The sequence below is a fragment of the Micropterus salmoides genome, unplaced genomic scaffold (assembly GCF_014851395.1).
Source record: "Micropterus salmoides isolate LMB-PRFRI ecotype aquatic unplaced genomic scaffold, ASM1485139v1 Ms_hic_scaffold_8, whole genome shotgun sequence".
NCBI lineage: Eukaryota > Metazoa > Chordata > Actinopteri > Centrarchiformes > Centrarchidae > Micropterus > Micropterus salmoides.
In genome coordinates this window covers 21,588,483-21,608,470 of record NW_024044570.1, presented here as the reverse complement: position 1 = coordinate 21,608,470, position 19,988 = coordinate 21,588,483, and the positions used below count along the sequence as shown (strand labels likewise).

The 19,988-nt window shown below is 39.4% G+C and overlaps 3 protein-coding genes and 1 pseudogene across 3 annotated transcripts in view; 2 read left to right on the top strand and 2 right to left on the bottom strand.

Annotated features, from left to right (window-relative positions):
* Positions 1 to 63: 63 nt before the first annotated feature.
* Positions 64 to 4,191, bottom strand: LOC119893809 (zona pellucida sperm-binding protein 1-like). Its single transcript, XM_038706156.1, is given in 5 exon segments — positions 64 to 2,824; positions 2,827 to 3,112; positions 3,114 to 3,180; positions 3,294 to 3,739; positions 4,178 to 4,191. Coding segments are annotated over 5 exon segments (999 nt in total). The 3' UTR covers positions 64 to 2,638.
* A 1,409-nt stretch (positions 4,192 to 5,600) lies between these two features.
* LOC119894136 lies at positions 5,601 to 8,425 on the top strand (annotated as a pseudogene).
* A 754-nt stretch (positions 8,426 to 9,179) lies between these two features.
* The window catches only part of mapk8ip2 (mitogen-activated protein kinase 8 interacting protein 2), a 29,203-nt gene continuing 18,394 nt past the window's right edge, over positions 9,180 to 19,988 (top strand). The window contains 1 exon segment of the mRNA XM_038706103.1: positions 9,180 to 9,664. Coding sequence (XP_038562031.1) covers positions 9,600 to 9,664 — 65 coding nt within the window. The 5' untranslated portion in view covers positions 9,180 to 9,599.
* LOC119893771 (gastricsin-like) lies at positions 16,099 to 19,178 on the bottom strand. Its single transcript, XM_038706106.1, has 9 exons — positions 19,120 to 19,178; positions 18,802 to 18,940; positions 18,573 to 18,690; positions 18,083 to 18,201; positions 17,532 to 17,731; positions 17,268 to 17,384; positions 16,975 to 17,122; positions 16,611 to 16,709; positions 16,099 to 16,503 (listed from the first exon to the last, which is right to left on the bottom strand). The coding sequence occupies exons 1-9, from the start codon at positions 19,173 to 19,175 to the stop codon at positions 16,339 to 16,341; spliced, it is 1,161 nt and encodes a 386-aa protein (XP_038562034.1). The 5' UTR covers positions 19,176 to 19,178; the 3' UTR covers positions 16,099 to 16,338.

The following is a 19,988-nucleotide window of genomic DNA, read 5'->3' as shown; positions in this document are numbered from 1 at the left end:
CGCACGCGCAGCAATCGATGATTTGGAGTGAGCCAGAGTGACGCCGCGTTCCAGACTGCTCGGAACTGGGAAACTATTTCTACATCAATTTATATGCAGAACAAGTTTTACTATTTGATAGTAGTAGGCATATGTATTATTTTAATTTAATACTTTACGTTGCCTTTTAGTTTATGGTTTACCATTTACAATATGTGCTTCCATGGGAACTGCCATTGTTGTGTGACGTATTTCGGCTGCTACTCGTGAAATCGGGGTACATATTTTTTCTCCGAGTTCACAAGTTGGAAATCCGATTTCAAGTGGCGTTCAATACTAGGCTACATTTTCTAGTTGGAGGTCGGACATTTCCCCGTTCCGAGTTGCCTGGAACGCAGCATAGGGCTGAGCCAGACAGGCGTATTCAAAAGTCCAATCACAATTCATTTCCGTGTTCACATGCTAAGCTCATTGGTCGTTACTAGGAGGTAACTTTACAAGTCATGCCGTGTTCTAGACTGCTCGGAATTAGGAAATATCCGAGTTTCAGAGCGTTCCAGGTGCCTGACGAAAGACATGACTGACTGTGACAAACTGTCAAGTGAACACCCAGTTGCACCCTCGGCACTGTCCTTGGTGTTAATTAAAATGATGGCCGTTTTAATGAAAACAATAGACTGAAGTGGTAATCCTCAAAAGACAATAAATGTTGTAGATTATACTTCCTAATGTTTTCAAATGTTCTGGCGTTTTTAACATTTTACTGAATAACTCTTGTGAACAGAAGATTAGGCCTACTTTCAGAGATTATTTACTGTAATCAGCTATCTAATAACATTGGCAAAACAGTTTTATATCAGTTTACATGCAGAAAAGGTTTCACTGTATGAAAGCATGAATTATTTTCATTTAAATACATGGAGATACACTTTATGTTGCCTTTCTGTTTATGTTTTATGTGTGCTTCCATGGGAGCTGCCATTGTTGTGTGACGTTATTCACCTGCTACTGGTGAAGTTGAGTGGTAGGGTGAATTCATGTAATTCTATCTTGTGATCTCCTTAATGTCATAAATTTAAAAAGGTAACCCATCATATGATATATTTCTGAATTCCTCAAGATGTCTGCTTTTTTTATGTGAAGAAATTATTTTGACAAAGCTTGGTTCACCATTTTGTTGTAGTTGACACAAAACTCATTTTCAGGAACATGTTTGGTAATTTGGGACAGCATGTTTGGTAATTTGGGACACAGTTTTTATTAGTGTACAACCTAGCCATTAACCCTATTGACATATTTCAAAAAGTATTTTAAACTTATTTCTTAACCATAAATAAAATAAAAAGAAAATAAATATATGTCTAAAGTTACATGATGATATGTATTAGCCTATCATTTGTTGTGATAGCTTAATTCATTATTACATCAGCAAATGTCAACAGGCTATAGACTTTTGATTAAGATGTTAAAATCATTAGAGACTCCAACATGTTGTCAAACATGTTTATTTAATTTTTTTTATCTGTTTCTTGGTGCTATTCTATTCTGTAACAGACCTTAAATTCATCATAACAATAAAGAGAGATCAAGATCAAAATCAAGCTGAAGCCTATGTCATTTCTTTTAACTCTTGTTTTTTGGGATCAACTTCTTGTTTGATGCAGACCACACACCCCCATGTGATGACACATAAATTATGTCATGTGACTTTAGTTATGTGCATTCACAGCAAGGTCTTAGCACCAATAAGTTTGACTTAAAACTTTCAGGGGAAAAGAAATTAAATTATGCTGTCCCTAAATTATGCTGTCCCAAATTACCTCATGTCCCAATATACCTGAATTCACCCTACATATTTTTTCTCCGAATTCACAAGTAGAAAATCCAACTTCAAGTGGCATTCTAGGGTAGTTATTCCAGTTAGAGGTCAGAAATTTCCAAGTTCCCAGTTGCCTGGAACGTAGCATGGGTATGGTGCTGAGCCAGAGCCAGACAACAACATGCTGTGTATTCAGGGCAATTGTAAGTTGCTGTCAAACCTGAGGTAAGTAAGACACATGTTGATGTCAGACATCATTTACTCTTGAAGATATGTTTAACTTTACTGATATCCACAAGCCATGCTGTTCTTGTATAACACATCACAAACATGATATATTTAGCTTCCTGTATTCATCTTAGTCAAAAACACTTCAGACAAACACCATATTTGTGGTGAATATCATCAATGTGAATACTGTACAACTTCCACTTTTTGGAGCAGCTCAGCTATGTTCACAATTATTTCCAGGAGAGGGTTGGCAACACACTCTGTTTTGCAGTGTCTTGGTTGCAAATATGTAGATAAGGTGATATTAACAATAATGTACAAGCAAAACAAAACAAGATAGTAGGATCCAATACCTTTTCCTTGAGAAGTGTCATAACCTCTGGAACTGTAGCCCCTCCCTTTCTGGGATTGACAGCTCCAAGTAGCTACAAAGATGAACATCTTGAAAATAAAGAACTGTTCTGATGAGGCACCCACAAGGACCAATATGGTCTGGTAATGGTCGTCACGATAGGGTCAGCTATGACAAGAGGAGACTGTGCGGAACAGGGATTGAGTATGGTATAAAAAAAATTCTATATGCCTATCTCCAAGTCAGACCACTTACTCTTAGCCACGAATCCACAGTAGAAGACTCCGAGGGTATGGGTCAGAAGTTGCCCAGCATCTTCCAAGACTCAGCACAAGGTTGGGATCAGTCCTCTCCAGTATTTGGATGTGAATGTACACAGGATCCCTGAGCACCTTTGTGACGGGGTAGTCAGCATCCATGTAAAAGGAGCCGTGGGCCACCTTTTTTGCTCTAGACTGACTACACAAAATACATGTCCGTTGGCCAACCTGAGCTTCACACGCAGGGGTCCAGGAGATGCAACTGGGGGTGATGGAGGAACCAGGGCAACCTCAATGACCAAAGTCAACATATCTACACAAAGATGAATACAAACCAAATTGAAAACAGTCAAATGAGTCACAGTGTTTACCATCATGACAATGCTGCAGAAAGTGGCAGGAAACTGGTAGATGGCAAAAGGTGATGTGGTGCCAACAGGATTGTAGTTTTGATCCTTTCAAAGGAAAGTAGTTGGGTAGTGTGGTGTTGCTGGCTACCACCACGATGAACTGGGTGCCCTGGGTGCACTGAAGAGTCACTGAGAACAACATATTATAAAGCATTACTCATGCTATACCATTTGAACACATTTAAGTCTGTCTTAAGTGTAGATTATTCATGTTGTCTTGTGAGGAATAAAGACATACTTACCAACTTTGCCATAATAGCACATGGGTCCATCAAAGCAGCAGTTTATAGCATTACACGCTGTAGCAGATAAACTAGGAGCCCCACACTGTATCTTGTAGTAGTCAGCCACTTCACAAGTTTGAAATACTTGCTGCTGGGGCTGCTGATGCTGATGGGGCTGCTGGGGAACCTGTGGTCTCTGAGGCTGCTTTTGTGGTTGTGGTTGGTATTGTGGAGCCCGAGGCTGCTGAGGTGGTGGTGGTAGTGGGTATTTCAGAGCTTGAGGCGGCTGCTGTTGCTGTTGCTGCTGCTGCTGCTGCTGATGTGGTGGTGGGTATTTCAGAGCCAGAGGTTGCTGAGGCTGCTGAGGTGGTGGTGGGAATATTAGCTGCTTGAAATATTGAGCATCAGCCAGACAGCCAAGCAGGGAAGTGCTAGAAGAATACCACTCAACTTTAATGCCATGGCTTCACAGCACAAAGCGAGTAACAAAAGAATGGCAGATGCTGTAAAAAATGTAGTGCAAATATGTTGAGTTTTACAAGGTAGTGGTGATGATGACTTGATAACCCACATCCTATTTCCTGCTCACGACTGCCAATCAAGTACTCCAATACTGGTTGGTCCGTGGTGATTTACTGAAGAGATTAGAGACCAAAAAAGTAAACTCAAAACTGCAATTTACTGCATTATCTACTAAGATGCATTACGAGATACTAACAGTTTACTTGATAATAAACATCCTTTTGCATATATACTAAAATGTAATGGCTAGTATTTCTCTCTAAATTCTAAGTCATGGTTGCCATAGGGAGTCCACTCAGTGGTATTGATTATAAATGAATTAATTCCAGCTTGTTTGAACAATTTCAAAACAAAACCTTCACAGGGTCTATATGACCTACAACATGCAGGTCATGTTGTATTTGTGCAGCAGGGCAGGACAAAACAAATAGCTCTTCTTATCTTTTAGTTTATTTACAAAAACATTACAACATGATGAAGTCTAACCTCCTTGTATGAGAAAAAATTTAATTCCATTGAATTTGATGCAAGTTACATACTGTATACTAGCAATTCGTTTATGACAAGTCAAAACATTTGTTTAAAATATGTACAGTCCAGTTTACCATAAATGCAACACAAACTGAATATATCCTAAATGTAGTTTATGATTTTAATTAAAGATATCTTTGTTATCCTTTTGGATATTTAAAACTTAGATATCAGTCAAATTTAAATTGCAGATAGGTTGAACTGGAGTTATTACTATACTATATAAAATTAAAAAGGGTATATGAATGAATATTAGCTTAGTATATTTTTTAATGATTGTGAGGAATTAAATACATATTTAGTTTGATTATAGCTCCATTGTCAGAACAAATTAAGTGAACCTTTTTTTTGTCACAGAAAAAAATATATGGGTTTCAAATAAATTAAGTCTGTTTATGTGTTCTTATTTGAAAAAAATAAATGTATAAAATAAAGGAAAGAAATAATTCTGTAAACCTTGTCCCTGCTCTGTATTGTGAAGGAGGTTTGAGAGATATGTTATAGTTTAAAGGGCAAACAAACAGTTGTCATGGACTCACTTAGCCCAAAATTCCTGTCAGGTGGTGAATAGAGTCTTCATTAGATCACAACTGATTGGTGTTTTAAACTAAATATTAGCATTATTTTCTCCTTATATCTCTTTGCCTAAAAATCACTGGAGAACAACAGAAGCACAGAAGAGCATACTGAGGTTTTCTGGACTCACTGCAGGCAAAACTGACAAAACACCTGACGTGATTTGGTGGTTAAATCAGTTTGTCCTGGTTAGAGACATATTGATTTGCAGCCCTTCACAAAATGGACTTTGGCAAAATATAGAGTTTGACATGTCATGTTGAGGGCAGGTGGACCTAACCCACGGTCACTACTTTCTGAGTACATGTTTGCCATCTAGTCATGTTTTATTTTTCATTTGCTTGAAGAAAAGTGAATAGAAACTTTCTAATGACCCTTATGATGCTATTATTTCTTTCATTTAGTACATTGCCCTTAAGTTGATTTGTGAAAGCACAACACAGTACGTTGTTTTTTAAAAGACTATTTTTAGTCTACTTGTATTTTCTTGCCACAGTCACATTTTATGCATTTGAATAATAAATAATCTAAACTCAGCTGAAGATACCTAATCAGAGTTGTGGGCATCGCTTTTGTCAGCAGCTGATGTCATTGACTAAGGTGGATGCTTGTCAGGTCTGATTGGGAGAGGCCAACAGAAGGGGCGGAAATATAATTGAAGTAAACATGCTCACTGTATTATAAAGGTAGCTGCTCATTTCAACCAAACAGCACCTAGTGAACTGAATAGACCGCTCTTTGTTGTGAAGTCATGGTGATGAAGTGTACTGTTGTCAGCTTTGTGGCACTGGCCGTGCTCAGCAGCTTCTGTGATGCTCAGCGGAGAGACGATGTTTACAGACCCTCACTACCTAAATACCCGAGGCCAGTACCACGTGGGAAACCGGTACCCAGGACACCGGTGCCTATAGGTCTCCAACAGTCAAAGCAGACATTCGAGCAACCACTCACATGGAGATACCCTGAAGATCCGAAGCCTGACGTCAAACCCCCAGGGCCTTTTGAGTTGAGACGGCCTGTTGCTGCTATATCTGTTGCTGTCGCATGCACAGAGACGGAGGCTCATGTGGAAGTCATGAGGGACTTTTTTGGGATTGGACAGCTCATCATCCTGCTGACCTTACCCTGGGAGAATGTGGTGTTACTGCAGTGGACACTGCTGCCCAAGTGTTGATTTTTACGGTTCAACTGCAAGACTGTGGCAGCTTATTAGCTGTACGAACAACAAAGATGACATTCACTGAGAAAAGATATAAATAATTAATTTATGAGAATATTAATTAAAATAACAATAAAATATGTTCACGTATGATGCTATTTGTTTGTAATAATACAGATGACAGAAGATACCCTCATCTACACCTTCAGCCTGAATTATAATCCCCAACCTATGGGTGCTGCTCCTTTGGTGAGAACCAACCAAGCTGCTGTAATTGTGGAATGTCACTACCAAAGGTATGTAGACCATCAGTAAGAGGTGGGGTAAGAAATAAATAACATAATTTGACACTAAAACCTTAGATTGATGTGTGATCCATAGCCTTTGGCCTAAGAAAATGATGCACATTAGTCTGTGAACTACATTGCATTCTAAGAAAACATGTTTAATCATTTAGAAAGCAAAATGTGAGCAGCCTTCCTCTTGACCCTCTATGGGTCCCATTTTCTGCGGTTAAGGTGGCTGAGGAATTCTTATACTTCACCCTGAAACTCATGACTGGTGAGTTAAAGAAAGATTTTCTTTATATTTTAACTTTTTTGGAGCTGTGATTTAAAATTGGTCTACATTGCTATAAATGCATTTATCTCATTGCACAGATGACTGGCAAAGTGAGAGGTCAAGCTACCAGTATTTCCTGGGAGACATGATTCATATTCAGGCTGTTGTCAAGCAGTACTTCCATGTTCCCCTCCGTATTTATGTGGACAGTTGTGTAGCTGCTCCTACACCTGACGCGACCTCCACCCTCAGATATACCTTCATTGATAACAATGGGTGAGGTAGTTTGATGAGTTAAATTAAGTTTTGTTCAGTAAGAATATATTTTTACAAACCCAAACGCATTGTTGTCCATCCCTAATGTTATTTTATCTTATTTGTTTTTCTGCACATAGGTGTTTCATTGATGCTAAGATCACAGGCTCTAACTCTAAGTTCTTGGTTCGCACTGTAGACAACATGCTTCAGTTCCAGATGGAGGCCTTCAGGTTCAAGGATGACAACGCTGGAATGGTTAGGATCTCCAAGACTGATTTAATATTTTAATATTTAAAAATGGCATCTAATAATGACCCAAACCCTCTATTATTCCAACAGGTCTACATTACCTGCCATTTGACAGCAACATCTGCTGCCGATCACGTCGATAGTGAACATAGATCTTGTTCCTACATCAGTGGGCAAGTCTGTGTGTGTGTGCATGTGTTTTAATGAAATGTGTGACTGGGGACTAGATTCTATATTTACTGTTTCTACCTCTCTTTATTAGTATTTGGAAGGAGGCCAGCGGAGCTGATGCAGCTTGTAGCTCCTGTGACTCTGGTGTAGTTGGACAATCTGGCACTGGTGGATCTGGATCCAGTGGTGTATCTGCCTACCCTGACGCCGGTTTTCCTGGATCATTTGTCATTGGTGTATCTGGTGGTGGCAGTGGAACTAAAAATCCTTACAGGAAGCCGCGTGATGTCTTTCAAAGGGAAAGTACGTTGATAAAAATTAACTGTCTAAAGTATTTGATACTATAATAGGAAAATTGAACAGTCAACATATTGCAAAATTTTTATCATAGTTGATATAATGTTACCAATATCATGATGAGTTAAATGTGTGTCTGTGTTGTAGGACAACCACAGAGGTGCTTACTGTAACACATGTCTTCTGCCTTTCTTTCTTAGTTTTCGAATGGCAAGGTGATGTAACCCTGGGTCCCTTCCACATTGAAGAAAAGGTTTAACTCAATTTCCTGCCATGGCTATGACCAAGAAAATAAACATTTACATTGGTTCATAACTGTTTGTATGTTATTCTGTTGCTGCTTGTTAATAGTTGAGTTTAACCAAGAAAATATTTACTCCGCTCTATTTACTCCATAAAAATGTAATACTACCAAAACTACCAAATACATAAATAAGAAAATAAATGTCATTACTGTTTGGTAGCTGAATAACTTTGTGAATCCTTTTATTTAGCGAATAAAGGTCATTACAGGGTAATACAAATGCATTTCTGTCAAAGGCTGGTCAGGTTTGTGAGTGAACATGTACCGACCCCGTGTGGCACAAATGGCAAACTGCAGCTTATACAGGTTATACACTTCAGCACCACGGGCAGTAAACAGCTCCACTCTGCGCCTGCTCAGGACCGCATGATAACCATTTGAAGTCTGAGGTGTGATCCACTGATTTATAATTCTCCTATAATCTGTGATCCAATGGTAAATAGAAAAGAAGCAAAACTGTAACCTCTGATCATGTTAAAGCGATGCCAATGTCAACATAAAATACACCCACGTTTGTATGTGTTTTCTGGTATAAGGCTATGTTTTGTGTGGCTTATTATGATGATTATGTTTAAAATATGCCTTTGACATCCATGTCAGATTGAATAGTATTGATAACCAGGATTTATGTGCTTTTACACCTGACATAATACCATATAGGCCTACATCCTAGTTTGTTTTTTCATGATTAGGCTTCATGTTTTTTTTTTTCAAATTACAGTATAAACATTATAGGCATACACAACACTATTATTTTAAATACACAGCCTACCGTAGGTGCAGAGAGAAACTATAACACCAGTCTTTTTATTTGTAGCACCCAGTTAGGTTTTTTTTTTTTTTTTACCTTACCTTTAGCCGATTTTCTTCTCGCATTTTATTTTGCGGCACTTTATTTGTAATCGTTTGTGTCCTAAGAATTCACCAGTTCTTAAAACCTTTGACGTTGTTTTGCTCATTATGTCTGTCTGTTTTGGTTCAGTTGCTCTGCAGCTGTCAGCACTTTCTCTCTCTCTCTTTGACACAAGCGCGATGTTGATGGGATCCAAAAAAACAATAAACAAGAATACCCAAACTTTAAAATCACGGATAACAGGGACTGGTAACACTGAATCAGAGAAGCCCTGGCTACCCATTACCTCTAGTGCTGCGCCACTAGTTTGCTGCTTATCCAGCCTGCGGGCTTTAGCTCTGCCTGCATCCAGGACAGCCTGACGTTATATCGTCTCTGCTCCACAACCCATCCCCCCCCCCCCCCCCCCCCCCCAACCCTGTCTCTGCCTGTCTCCGCACTGCTGGCCCGTATCCGCTGTGTGTCACAGGCAGCATCACAGCAGCAGACATTTAGCGAGTAAAAAACACGAACTGCGGTCGCATACTGCGCGCTTATGCTTCGCGTGGACGTATCGGAGGGAAAACAGGATTGTATTTCAATTTCCGCGGCGTTGTGCGCTGTCTCTGACGATCATTTCTGCCTTGACACCCCCTCCTAGCCTGTGGATGGTTGACTGCAGATTTCATGGTGCTGAGCAGGCTCGTCTGATCGAAGGCTTGCGGCCAGGGGGAATCTGTGGGGCCGCTGAGGGAGAGAGAAACCTCTGTCCAGGGCTGCGTCTGTCCTCTGCCCTGTGATTGTGAATGGACTGCGCTCCCTGCCTGATTTTCTGCAGTTGCTCTGAGTCATTTGTGGAAGAAGATGGCGGACAGGGCTGAGATGTTTTCCCTATCCACTTTCCATTCCCTTTCTCCCCCTGGCTGCAGGTAAGAGCTTACATGTAGAGCCATAGTGAAGGGATGGGAGACGATGCGCACGGTTTCTGAGGAGGAAATTACACTAGGGATTAACATATTTGTCCGTTATGTTTTGATGACTGCAATGAAACGCGCATTCCCTACCATATATATATATATATATATATAAAAATTTAAATAATCTCACAGGCCTGCTACTGCCTCCCTGCGCAGTGTTGCAGCTGAACAGGGTCGGTTTGTTGTGTTTTGGAGCTGATACGTTTTTTTAAAGACAACTTTTATTATGCTACGAAAAGTGTGAAGAACGGTAAATGATAAAATAGGTGTCAAATGATTGATCTGTAGCTGTCGCGACAGGCACCCGCCTTGCGCATTCTCTGTGTGAGGCCCACGCCCTGTTGAGTCCAACCCAGGCAAGGGCATGTTGCTGAACAATGATGTACGGAAATCCTACTGATGTTTAGCTGATGCTTTTTATTGTTGGTTGAAACGCCTCTAATGTGACCTCTGCCACTCACAATATGAGCAATCTGCTTGCGTTTTTTCCTTGCCTATAAACACAATTGTGAGTGGGATTCTATTGACCGAGATCAATATCAGAAATACAGCTACAGTAGTTTTCTTTTCAAGGTTGTCTGTTTTAGGTTAAAAGGCATTACATGGGGTTTCTTTAGTTTACTGGTTTCAGGGTTTGACATAGGGCTAAAATGTGGAAGATTGTAACACTTTGGTGTGATTTGGATGAAAATGTGTGGAAGCTCCTGCAATATTGTGATGTGCTCTTGCCTGGAGACACATAGGAATATGTTGTAGAGATATCATAGATTCCATTGCCTTTCTAGGTGTATGTGATTCCCATATGTGATGATCTCATGCCAACTGCTGCTGTAAAGCCTTTCTCTCTGTTACCTAATACAGGAGAATTAATCCTATAGGCTACCTAACAACAATTTGTTGTATTTGTTTTACCACACTGTATTGTTTTGCTAGTATATACTGATTTTAACTCACCCCAACAGTGTCAGAAAGAAGAAAATTCAAAAATAATAACATTTTTATATTATGTCCAGTCCATTATATTTCCACAACATGCAGATATGTGTGATTTAGCTGCATACTGTAGCTTCATCTCATGGCTGGATCATGTCAGATCGATAGACCTGATTTTTTGCATGACTACCAATGACCTTAGTTCAAAGCACAGAGCCAACCTTCGGCTATTACATCAATATTTTATATTTACAGCTTTGGCAAACAGCTGGAGCAAGCTAATTTTATCATATCAAACTCTTTATATATATAAAAAGTATTTTCTTTATGCACTTTTCACCTGCCTATACAGTGGGTCAACTCCAAATCTAATAATCTTTTCACTTTACTTCTCAGTACTCAAAAATGTTACAGAAAACTGACGACGTGAGGAGCTGCTGCTTGCATCACTTTAATCTAGTTTTGTGTTTGTTTTGGATCGGCTATGGATCATTGATTTCAGACCGTGAAATACCAATAAATTACTTTGATGAACCATTAGGCCTACTGTTTGGATCAGCTGGAGATGAGACGCATGTTTCTGTAGATTGTTTTTTTTTTTATAAAAGTGCGTATACATTTGTACTATCTCCATGTTTTTGTGTCTGACTGATTCATGGATGAAACCACCGGTGGTGTGATGGTGTGGTACAGTAATCTGCCTTACATAACCCTAACTCCAATGGGCAACATAATCTGTAAGAGAGCCTGCCTTTCTCTCCGAGCACCAGAGATTTATGAAAGACTTTAATTTCCCCTGCACTAAGGGAGCACTGCCTCCACTGAAAATATCAGTCTGTACAGTGAAAATATTGTGTGTTTTTCAATGAAGCCAACATTTAATTTTTACTTAATGTTTCCATCAAGGCTTCATCTTACAGAAATATTTATATAGAAATGAACTCCTTTCAGGTACGCCATTGTTTTTCAGAAAAAATAACCCCTGCTGTGTTTTGTTGAAGCCTAAAACAAAAATGCTGACATATCAAAACATAGGCCTAGAACTGATAGTGTACTGAGAACCCATACCTTAGAATTCATTCATTACATTTTTTGAAAGGATTGTTTGTTCAGTCTTTTGTAGATTTGCTGAGGCAGCAGTCTTAATGCAGCCTGGTGGCAGGTCATTGTTTGTTTGTGGGAGGGTTGTGTTCGGCCAGCGGGTTCCATTTTGAATCTGGTTCTAAGATGGTAAAATGTGTTTAATTCAGATAAAGAAATCATTTTTTTGAAATCTATTTTTCAGTTTATTTCTTGTTTTTTTAATGTACAAAACATTCACATAGCCACGGTAAATAACATTTACAGTATGTGTAAAATGTGAGATATGTTTTATCCATCAGTTTTATTTTTAAATATTAAGGAATTCATATTTTTGTTATTATGATTCATTTTTTTTATAAACCTTATCTCTTAAAACTGATGAAAGCTACTAGAACTGAAATGATTAGCAAATTAATCAATTAGTTGAAACAAAAGTGATCAGCAACTATTTAGATAATTGATTAACCGCTTAAGCAAAAATTGCAAAAATTCAGTGGTTCCAATTTGCCAAATGTGAGTATTTTCTGGTTTTCATTGTCTTCTATGACAATAAATTGAATCAATTTAGATTCTGAACCATTGATCAGACAAATCAAGACAATCGAAGACATTGCCTTTGGGCTCTGGAAAACTGTGATGATATTTTTCATTTTTCTGATGACTCTAGAAAATAATCTACGGATGAATCAATAATGAAATAATCTTTTATTTTCTTTGTAAGATTTAATAAGATCATTTGATACCATACTCGGCTCTTGATATACTTCCGCCAAACCCCAGCTGTGTTCCACAGTAGTATATCAATATTTTAAATCTAGACTACTACAACATTTCCAGTAAGCATGCTTCTGATTTTCCCCCTCCGTCCCTCTCAAATCTCATATGTTTTGGCAGTCGATGTTCCACTTTTGCCTTCTGACTCTTTGAAGGCTGTTTAAGTAGGCAGAGGGAGGGCAGTGAGTGGTGGTGGGTATGGTTACCATGGGGTAAGAGGCTTAAATCAAATACAGATTCATCTCTGCCCTCCCCCTTGCTGTCTTTCTATCTCTCGTTTTTTTTTGTATTTCATTTCTCCCTCTCTCTCTCTCTCTCTTACACTGTGTACAACCAACACTTGCCATGTTCCGCATGTCAATCTTTGCAGCTGCTGTTGTTCTAGGTTTGTTTTTCCATTTAACAATAATTAAATGAGTCATATTAAGCAGTCCATGAGATATGGTTTTCCATCAGTATGACGCCAGTAAATGTTTCCCATCTATCAGCAGCATACGCTTTGTATCTGATGACTTCATTAATCCATATCTTGCCAAATCAACATGAAATCATCTGCCCTGACCGCCTATGGTTAAAAAATGGCGTAATCTTTGGTTTTGGATCTGACACAGACAACAGAAAAAGCTTCATTAGGTTAAATGCATGACTCATATGTGCACACGTGTGAGTGTGTCTGCGCGTGTGTATGTGTGTGTGTGTCTCCATCACTGGAGACTGACGGTGAGTGAAAAGCCTGGGAAACTGATCTTGTTAATGAGTCAGTAGCAACTACATCAAATGTCCTTACCTTGGTGTGAGAGACCCAGGTTCAATTCCCCACTGTGACCCATCTACCAATGTGTCCCTGAACAAGACACTTAACCCCTAGTTCTGCCAGAGGCGTGCGACCTCTGACATACATAGCAATTGTAAGTCACTTTGGATAAAAGTGCCAGCTAAATGAATAAATGTTAATGACTATCCACAGTGTCCATAGATGGATATTCAAATATCTTGTTTTGTCCAAAACCCAAACAGAATCAATTTACTAGAATGTATGACAAGAAAAATAGACAAATTCTCCCATTTCAGAAACTGAAACAAATGTTGGGCTTCATTGCTTGACCAACGACTAAAGTGATTAATTAATTGTGGAAAAATAGAAAGTGTGTAGATACTCTTAGTTGCTTGGTCTATAAAATGTCAGAAAATGGTGAAAAATTTTGAAATGACGTGTTTTGTCCACAACTCAAAGATATTCAGTTTACTGTCAAAGAAACCAGAAAATATTCACATTTAGGAAGGTGGAATTAATTTAATAGTTGATATTTAATTGAATAATCAATTAATTGTTGCAGCTCTAAGTCAGTGTATATGCAGTATTATACAAACAAAGATGACGGTGTGCTGGTTTGACAATTTCTGGTCTGGACATGACAGTGTCAAAGATGACAGAGAGTAACTGTTAGAACAAATGTGGGCTGGAGAAATTGTTCGAGCCTGAGAAGGACAGCAGTGAGAAAGGAAAAAAAAGTAGCGAAACCTGACGATACACAGATGGGAGCAAAACCTTAGCAGTGGCAGGGAATCTGGGTGTGCCATTGCAGCAACATGGTGAATGGTAATTTTGTGCTGACTTGTTTTCTTGTGGTAGGATTCTCTTTTTGTTTTGAGTGTCACAATCACAATAGGAAGAGACTGACTTGAAGCAGGCCTTTTTTCTGCAGAATTATGGAGAGTTGTATAGTAATGATTCTTTGCCAAATTCTAATCCTATAAGTAATGTAAAAACAACCAGAAAGTTAATATGCACACATCCCTACTAATTATTAAGAATGATCACAAACAGAGGTGGACTGAGTGCAAGGGACGTCACAGTGCGGTGTTGGATAAGGAGCGAGCAGTACGCAACATGGTGTGACAGGGACTGCACGCTCACTTGGATGCTGTCTAAACACTTAGCAGGAACATGGATCTCAATATGTGACCTCAATTCTGAAATATACAAAATAATACAGAATCTTTCAAAGAGGGACACAGAACATCTAAGAGAAAAAAAGGAAAGGAGGAGAAAAGTGAACTGATAGGTTTATCGATCCTGAAGATGAGATGAAAAAGTGTGTGCATGCATATAAGGGATGTTAGTGTGTTTGTGTGCGGCTGGAATCACTCTGTTTTCGTTCGTCAAAGAGAGGACAGGGACCTTTGGTACGGGCATTTTTTTCTTTCTGCTGCTTTTTACTGACACACATTGCTTAGGTTTTGCAGTTTAGGGGAAATAGGGGAACACTCTTTAGTGGCGTTCATTGCAGAGCCACAGGAGAACTCCAACACTAAGCAGATGAGCACAAACAAAATGGAGTCTGGAAGCACAGCAAAGTAGGGAGCAATTGAGGAGACCAGAGAAGGCATAAGAAATTGTAAAAAAGGAAAAAGAAAGATTTCAGACACAAATAAAGCACACTTCATCAAAATTACAAAATAATTTTTTTTATCCTTTAGTGAAATGTTGCCATGCAGATAGTTTAGGTTTATTTATCAAGGTTTTATGATGTCTGTCTAGATTTCTACCTCTAACCTAATGTAATGGAAGATAGAAGTCATCTGAAACATATTCTTTCTAGAAACAACCTTCCCATATCTCTGAATAAGCCACATACACATATACTTTAGGCTTTTCTTTCTGCAGTTATGAAATCAGTTGACAGCGTGTTCTTGTCACCATGAAAATTTGCTTTGTGCCATGAAGCAAATAAAGACATTTATTTCCCCAGTGTACATTTCAACTCCTGTGATTACGTCCCAGTCTCCCGTATTCCTCTGTTTCTCCATCGCTCTCCAAACTTTCTTCCAGAAACAAACCATGGGACTTCTAGTGTGGTGGTTACAGACGCCTTGGATGCAGCTGCTCTGATGTGGTGTTTTTCCATTGTGAATCTCACACACACACCTACACTGACAAACAAGACACACTTACAAGCTTCCCTGGATGGGTGAGGAGCTCATTAGTGACTTTATTTCTGCAGGTTTGGTTAAATCACCTGTTTGACAGATAGGAAATCAGTTTTTGTCGCTCATCTGTCTGTGCTTGCATTCAAGTGGAATGGTCCTGATGGTCTAGTCACAAACCGGCAGACCACACTCAAATTTACACTATTTTCATATTGTGATAAATGTGAATCAAAATCTAGTTGCTTCTCAATCTCTGGCACCAGTAGTCATGTTGCAAGGGCAATAGTGGGTGAAGGCAACTTCACTGAGATGAAAACAAACTCTGTTGCCACATTTTGCCAACTGGGTTTGCACACACAGTGTATCTGCACAGCATTTGACCAGATGTGGAGTGAAAACAAGTGCTTAGAAGCACAGAGCATGCGGATTTGCATTAGCTGGATTCTCTTGATGTTTGAACAGAGTTTTAATTATATGTCATTATGTGTCCCAGGGTTGTAGGACATTTAAAATGCCCACTAGTGGGAATTAATTAGACACACTCAGAGACACACACAAACCTGAGGTTAATTGTAAAGGGGGGAAAACCCCTTTTATGTCTCCCAGCCCAGGTCCTGTGGTTTTACGATAGAGTGCTCATTTAGAAAGATGACATGTCAAAACGCTTGCATTTTCACCTTTATTCTGCTTGAGAATGATACAATTTCATAGACATATTTGATTTTGGTTTGAACATACAAATCCAGCTAGATCTGTATATGCAAATTTGAAGATGTAAAAGACCAGTATAACAATATTATGTACTGTAATTTACAGTTACAAATATGTTAATTCAAATTAAACCAATATTGTCCAAACCGATCATTTACAATAATGCCAGATGTTTGAGATGACACTGATGACACTTAGGCAGCTGTAGCAAAGCCAACTTGGTTGTTGGTGCGGTCGTAGACGGAGTAGTACTCTCTGAGGAACACGTCTCCAAAGATCCACAGGGGCTGGCCATTTTGAGAGGGCAGGTAGGTGGGGGTGATGCCCACTGAGCAGTACTGGTATCCATTCTGGTTGCTCTGGAAGTGGAGACGGGGGATTGGAAATGTTCACATAATTGCACATAAAGTAAAATAAAAACGTGCGCAAATACATGCTTGAGCTATGCACGCACGTAGCAACTTACCACAATGATGTAAGCAGAAGGAGGCAGAGGGAAGGTAACGCCGCTGATAACAAAGCTGAGGGTTGGCAAGTTGCTGACCTGGCTGCAGTCCACCATATACTGGAGATCAAGACAACAAAGAGATAATGTTTGAGAGAGACGCTCGAAACAAACTTGTCCAGTTTGTACATTGTTTCAATATATTTCTGCTTCTCTGCTTTTGATGTGCACGTATGTTTTCTGACTTTGACCTCCACTGCTCATAATTACTTTTATTATATGCAGCCTACGGACAGAGTTGGATGATGGTGGTTCACTTTCCTACTGCTTCAGTTCTCTGTGTATGAGTGTCTTGGCTGTCTGCCTGTCTTTCCATTTATCTTACCATTCCATTCTGGTTCTGTTGGGCACCAATTGCCTGCATGATGCTACCCATAAGCTGCTGTGGGGCAGTCAGCATGGAGGTTCCAGTGTCCACAATAGACTGACAGCCCTGAGAGCACCAGCCAGTCTCTTGACCATTAATCTGGAATCTGCAAGCCACCACACATGCCAAAAGTTATTTTTTCTTGCAGTCATATTAGGACACAAAATAATCACTCATCTAGGCTGTAATACTAAATAGTATCAGAAGATCATTTGAAATTTCATATTGGTGAAATGTTGAAGAAGACAGACCCTTGAACGCCAATCTGCCAGTAGGTCTCAGAGGTGACAGGGGTCCAGTAGATCTGGCCCTGGTACAGGCTGTTGTCCACATCTCCAAAAGAAAGCACACTTCCCTGCTGTTCATCCCTAAACCAGACAATAGACCAAAACTTAGCTGCCAGCTCTTCATGTTAGATAATTTGTTTAGTGCCACTAGTGTGGATATATGGTAATAGCTGAGACAGTATGTCCTATATGTGATACTAGTTCATACAAGTCTCGTGTCAGTTGTACCTGGAAAGGTAGAAAGCAAATATGTTAGCATTAAGCAGGTTTTGAGACATCATGTTGTCCATGACAGGAGTCTCTCCTCCAGCTGAGATGGATGGGTAAGACAGGCCAAGGATGCCATCAAACTGGGCCACCACAAAGTTCTGACCAGGCTCGTTTGTGCTCAGACCAATCTCCTGGTTGGGGATCACAATGCCGCCAACCTATGGGTCCAAAATCAACCAAAATGATGAGTAGGATGCAAACCTTAGCCTGTTTATTCAAGCCCAGTGAGGACAGGTGTGATGGTGGACAGCCAAGTGATTAAATGAATGGCGTATGTTTTCTTGTGTCTGTAAAATGTGTGTCTGTCTTTTCACTAATTCAACACTTAATACACACATAAAATAGAAACTGCTACATTGATCTCTATGTACTGACACTTTCCAGCATGAGTGAGCAATTCAGTAACTATGAATCAGTTGAGTCTAGTCTGCTGAAAGTGAATGACAAAGGTGGAAATACTAGTTTTTTATTTGACCGATGTACTGGTTTGTTTGGTGGGTTTGACTCACATTGACAGTGTCATAGCCAAAGACTCCATCAAGGCTTCCAGCGCCGTAGGGCAGGTAGAAGGATGTTCCCAGGGCAGAGTAGGTGGAGGATTGCTGGGGGTTGAACTTTGTGTGTGTATCTATAAATGGCATAGATTGGGATTATCTCTGGAGCCATTTCCATAAACATATCCTTATGCCTTGCAGAGCCTTTTGATATACTGATGATTCACTTGATTATAGAAATCCTGAGCTGAATTTTAACTAACACAGTAGCAGAAGTTTCCAAAGACAGAAAATGCTTAGGGGCATGCCTGTAATTGCACAAGACGTCTAAGTCCCATGCATACAGTATGTAATCTCTTGGAAACAAGATGGCAAACTGCTAGCTCTGCATGCTGGCCTATATCAGCTTTAAGTCATCTGGAGAAGTTCTTTACGTGCAAATATGCCCTGAAGAGAGAGACAGATGAAGGATTTTGTTGTGTAAAGCCTGTTGGTTTGTACTTACTGCAGGCCTGAGTGTTACAGTACACTGAGTCCACCCACAGGTTGGCAGAGCCGGTGTCAAACAGCACCTGGAAGGACTGGGGGGGTGTTCCGATGGTGATGGGTCCATAGTAGGTGGTCTGGTAACAATTGGTTGGAGGTAAAGAAAGAGAGGAATAGAATAAAAGAAAGAACAAACCCATCAGTTACTGCTTTCATCAAAGTGTTGGCATTTACATAGGATTTCTTACATCAGCATAGTTGTTGATGTACATGTTTGCAGTGGCAAACTCATAGTTCTGGTACTTCAGAGCTGGATCCTGGTAAGGCAGCTCGATCCCTTTATCTCTCAGGGCCTCACGCATAGACTTGTGCTTACGCAGAGGGATCCTGACGAAGGACAGAGCAAAAACACAAAGAATTTTGACTTCCCATGGCTTTCTTTATTAATCACTTTGGCAGTAGACCTTAAAGTCAAAATTACAATTTTGCTCTAAGATTATAAAAAAAATCAATGTTTTATCACAAAACAGGCACAGAATTGAGAACTACAGAGATAGCTTCCTTACTTGACGATTCCCTCTGCGAGCACCACACAGACCAAAACAGCAACCAGACACTTCATGATCCTGCCTGTACACACAGCACTCCTGGATGGATACAACTCGGCTTGGACCTGAACAGGCTTTATATACACATGTTTTGGCTCATATCAGCTAGACCGTTATCACAAATTCAGTCCTATCGTTTCAGACAGGGTGACCCTGTCTATAGCTACATACTTAACTTGCACATCTAACATTAATTCAATAAACACCACCTCCTGTGATAGCTACAGTCCACAAGCACAGTCCAAAATCTCTTAATTAAACATATTATGCAACAATGATATAGTGAGACGTTATTGAATTGGGTTTATCTGATTGATAAATCTAGTGGTGACATTGACTAACTCATGTGGGTTTTTAAATTTGACACTTTAAGTAAAGTACTCATATAACTGATACGTAATGTACCATGATCATAAAGGCATCATAGATACATTTAGTTAGTTCTACATGAAAATCTACTAATCAATCAAATCAATTTAATGATGATTGATTAGTGTTGTCTTTTAAGAAAGTGATGCTGAGTGACTTTGAGTCTGGATTATTAATACGTTTTTTTTATTACAAGAGCTTTCTGTTGTTTTCCCTGAAATTATCTGCATGTGGCAAATCCTCAAGATGCAGCTTTAGTACAATTTTAGATATACATGTCAACAGCAAGGTCAAGCTTAATAGTCTTGCAACTGTAATTTTCCGCAAATGGAAAATTAATGTGTTATATCTAGGCTTCAGTATCAGTAGCACCTTGACCACATAATTTTATCTAAACCTCACATGCTGTTTAGCTTATCATAACTTTTAAAATTGTTCAAATTTGATAACTTTTTTAT

Coding starts and splice junctions, on each gene's coding strand:
- LOC119893771 (XM_038706106.1), bottom strand. CDS start 19,175: ATGAAGTGTCTGGTTGCTGTTTTGGTCTGTGTGGTGCTCGCAGAGGGA. Junction 18,941..19,119: donor CTCGCAGAGGGAATCGTCAA/GTAAGGAAGCTA, acceptor GTCCTTCGTCAG/GATCCCTCTGCGTAAGCACA. Junction 17,123..17,267: donor TGGCAGATTGGCGTTCAAGG/GTCTGTCTTCTT, acceptor GGTGGCTTGCAG/ATTCCAGATTAATGGTCAAG.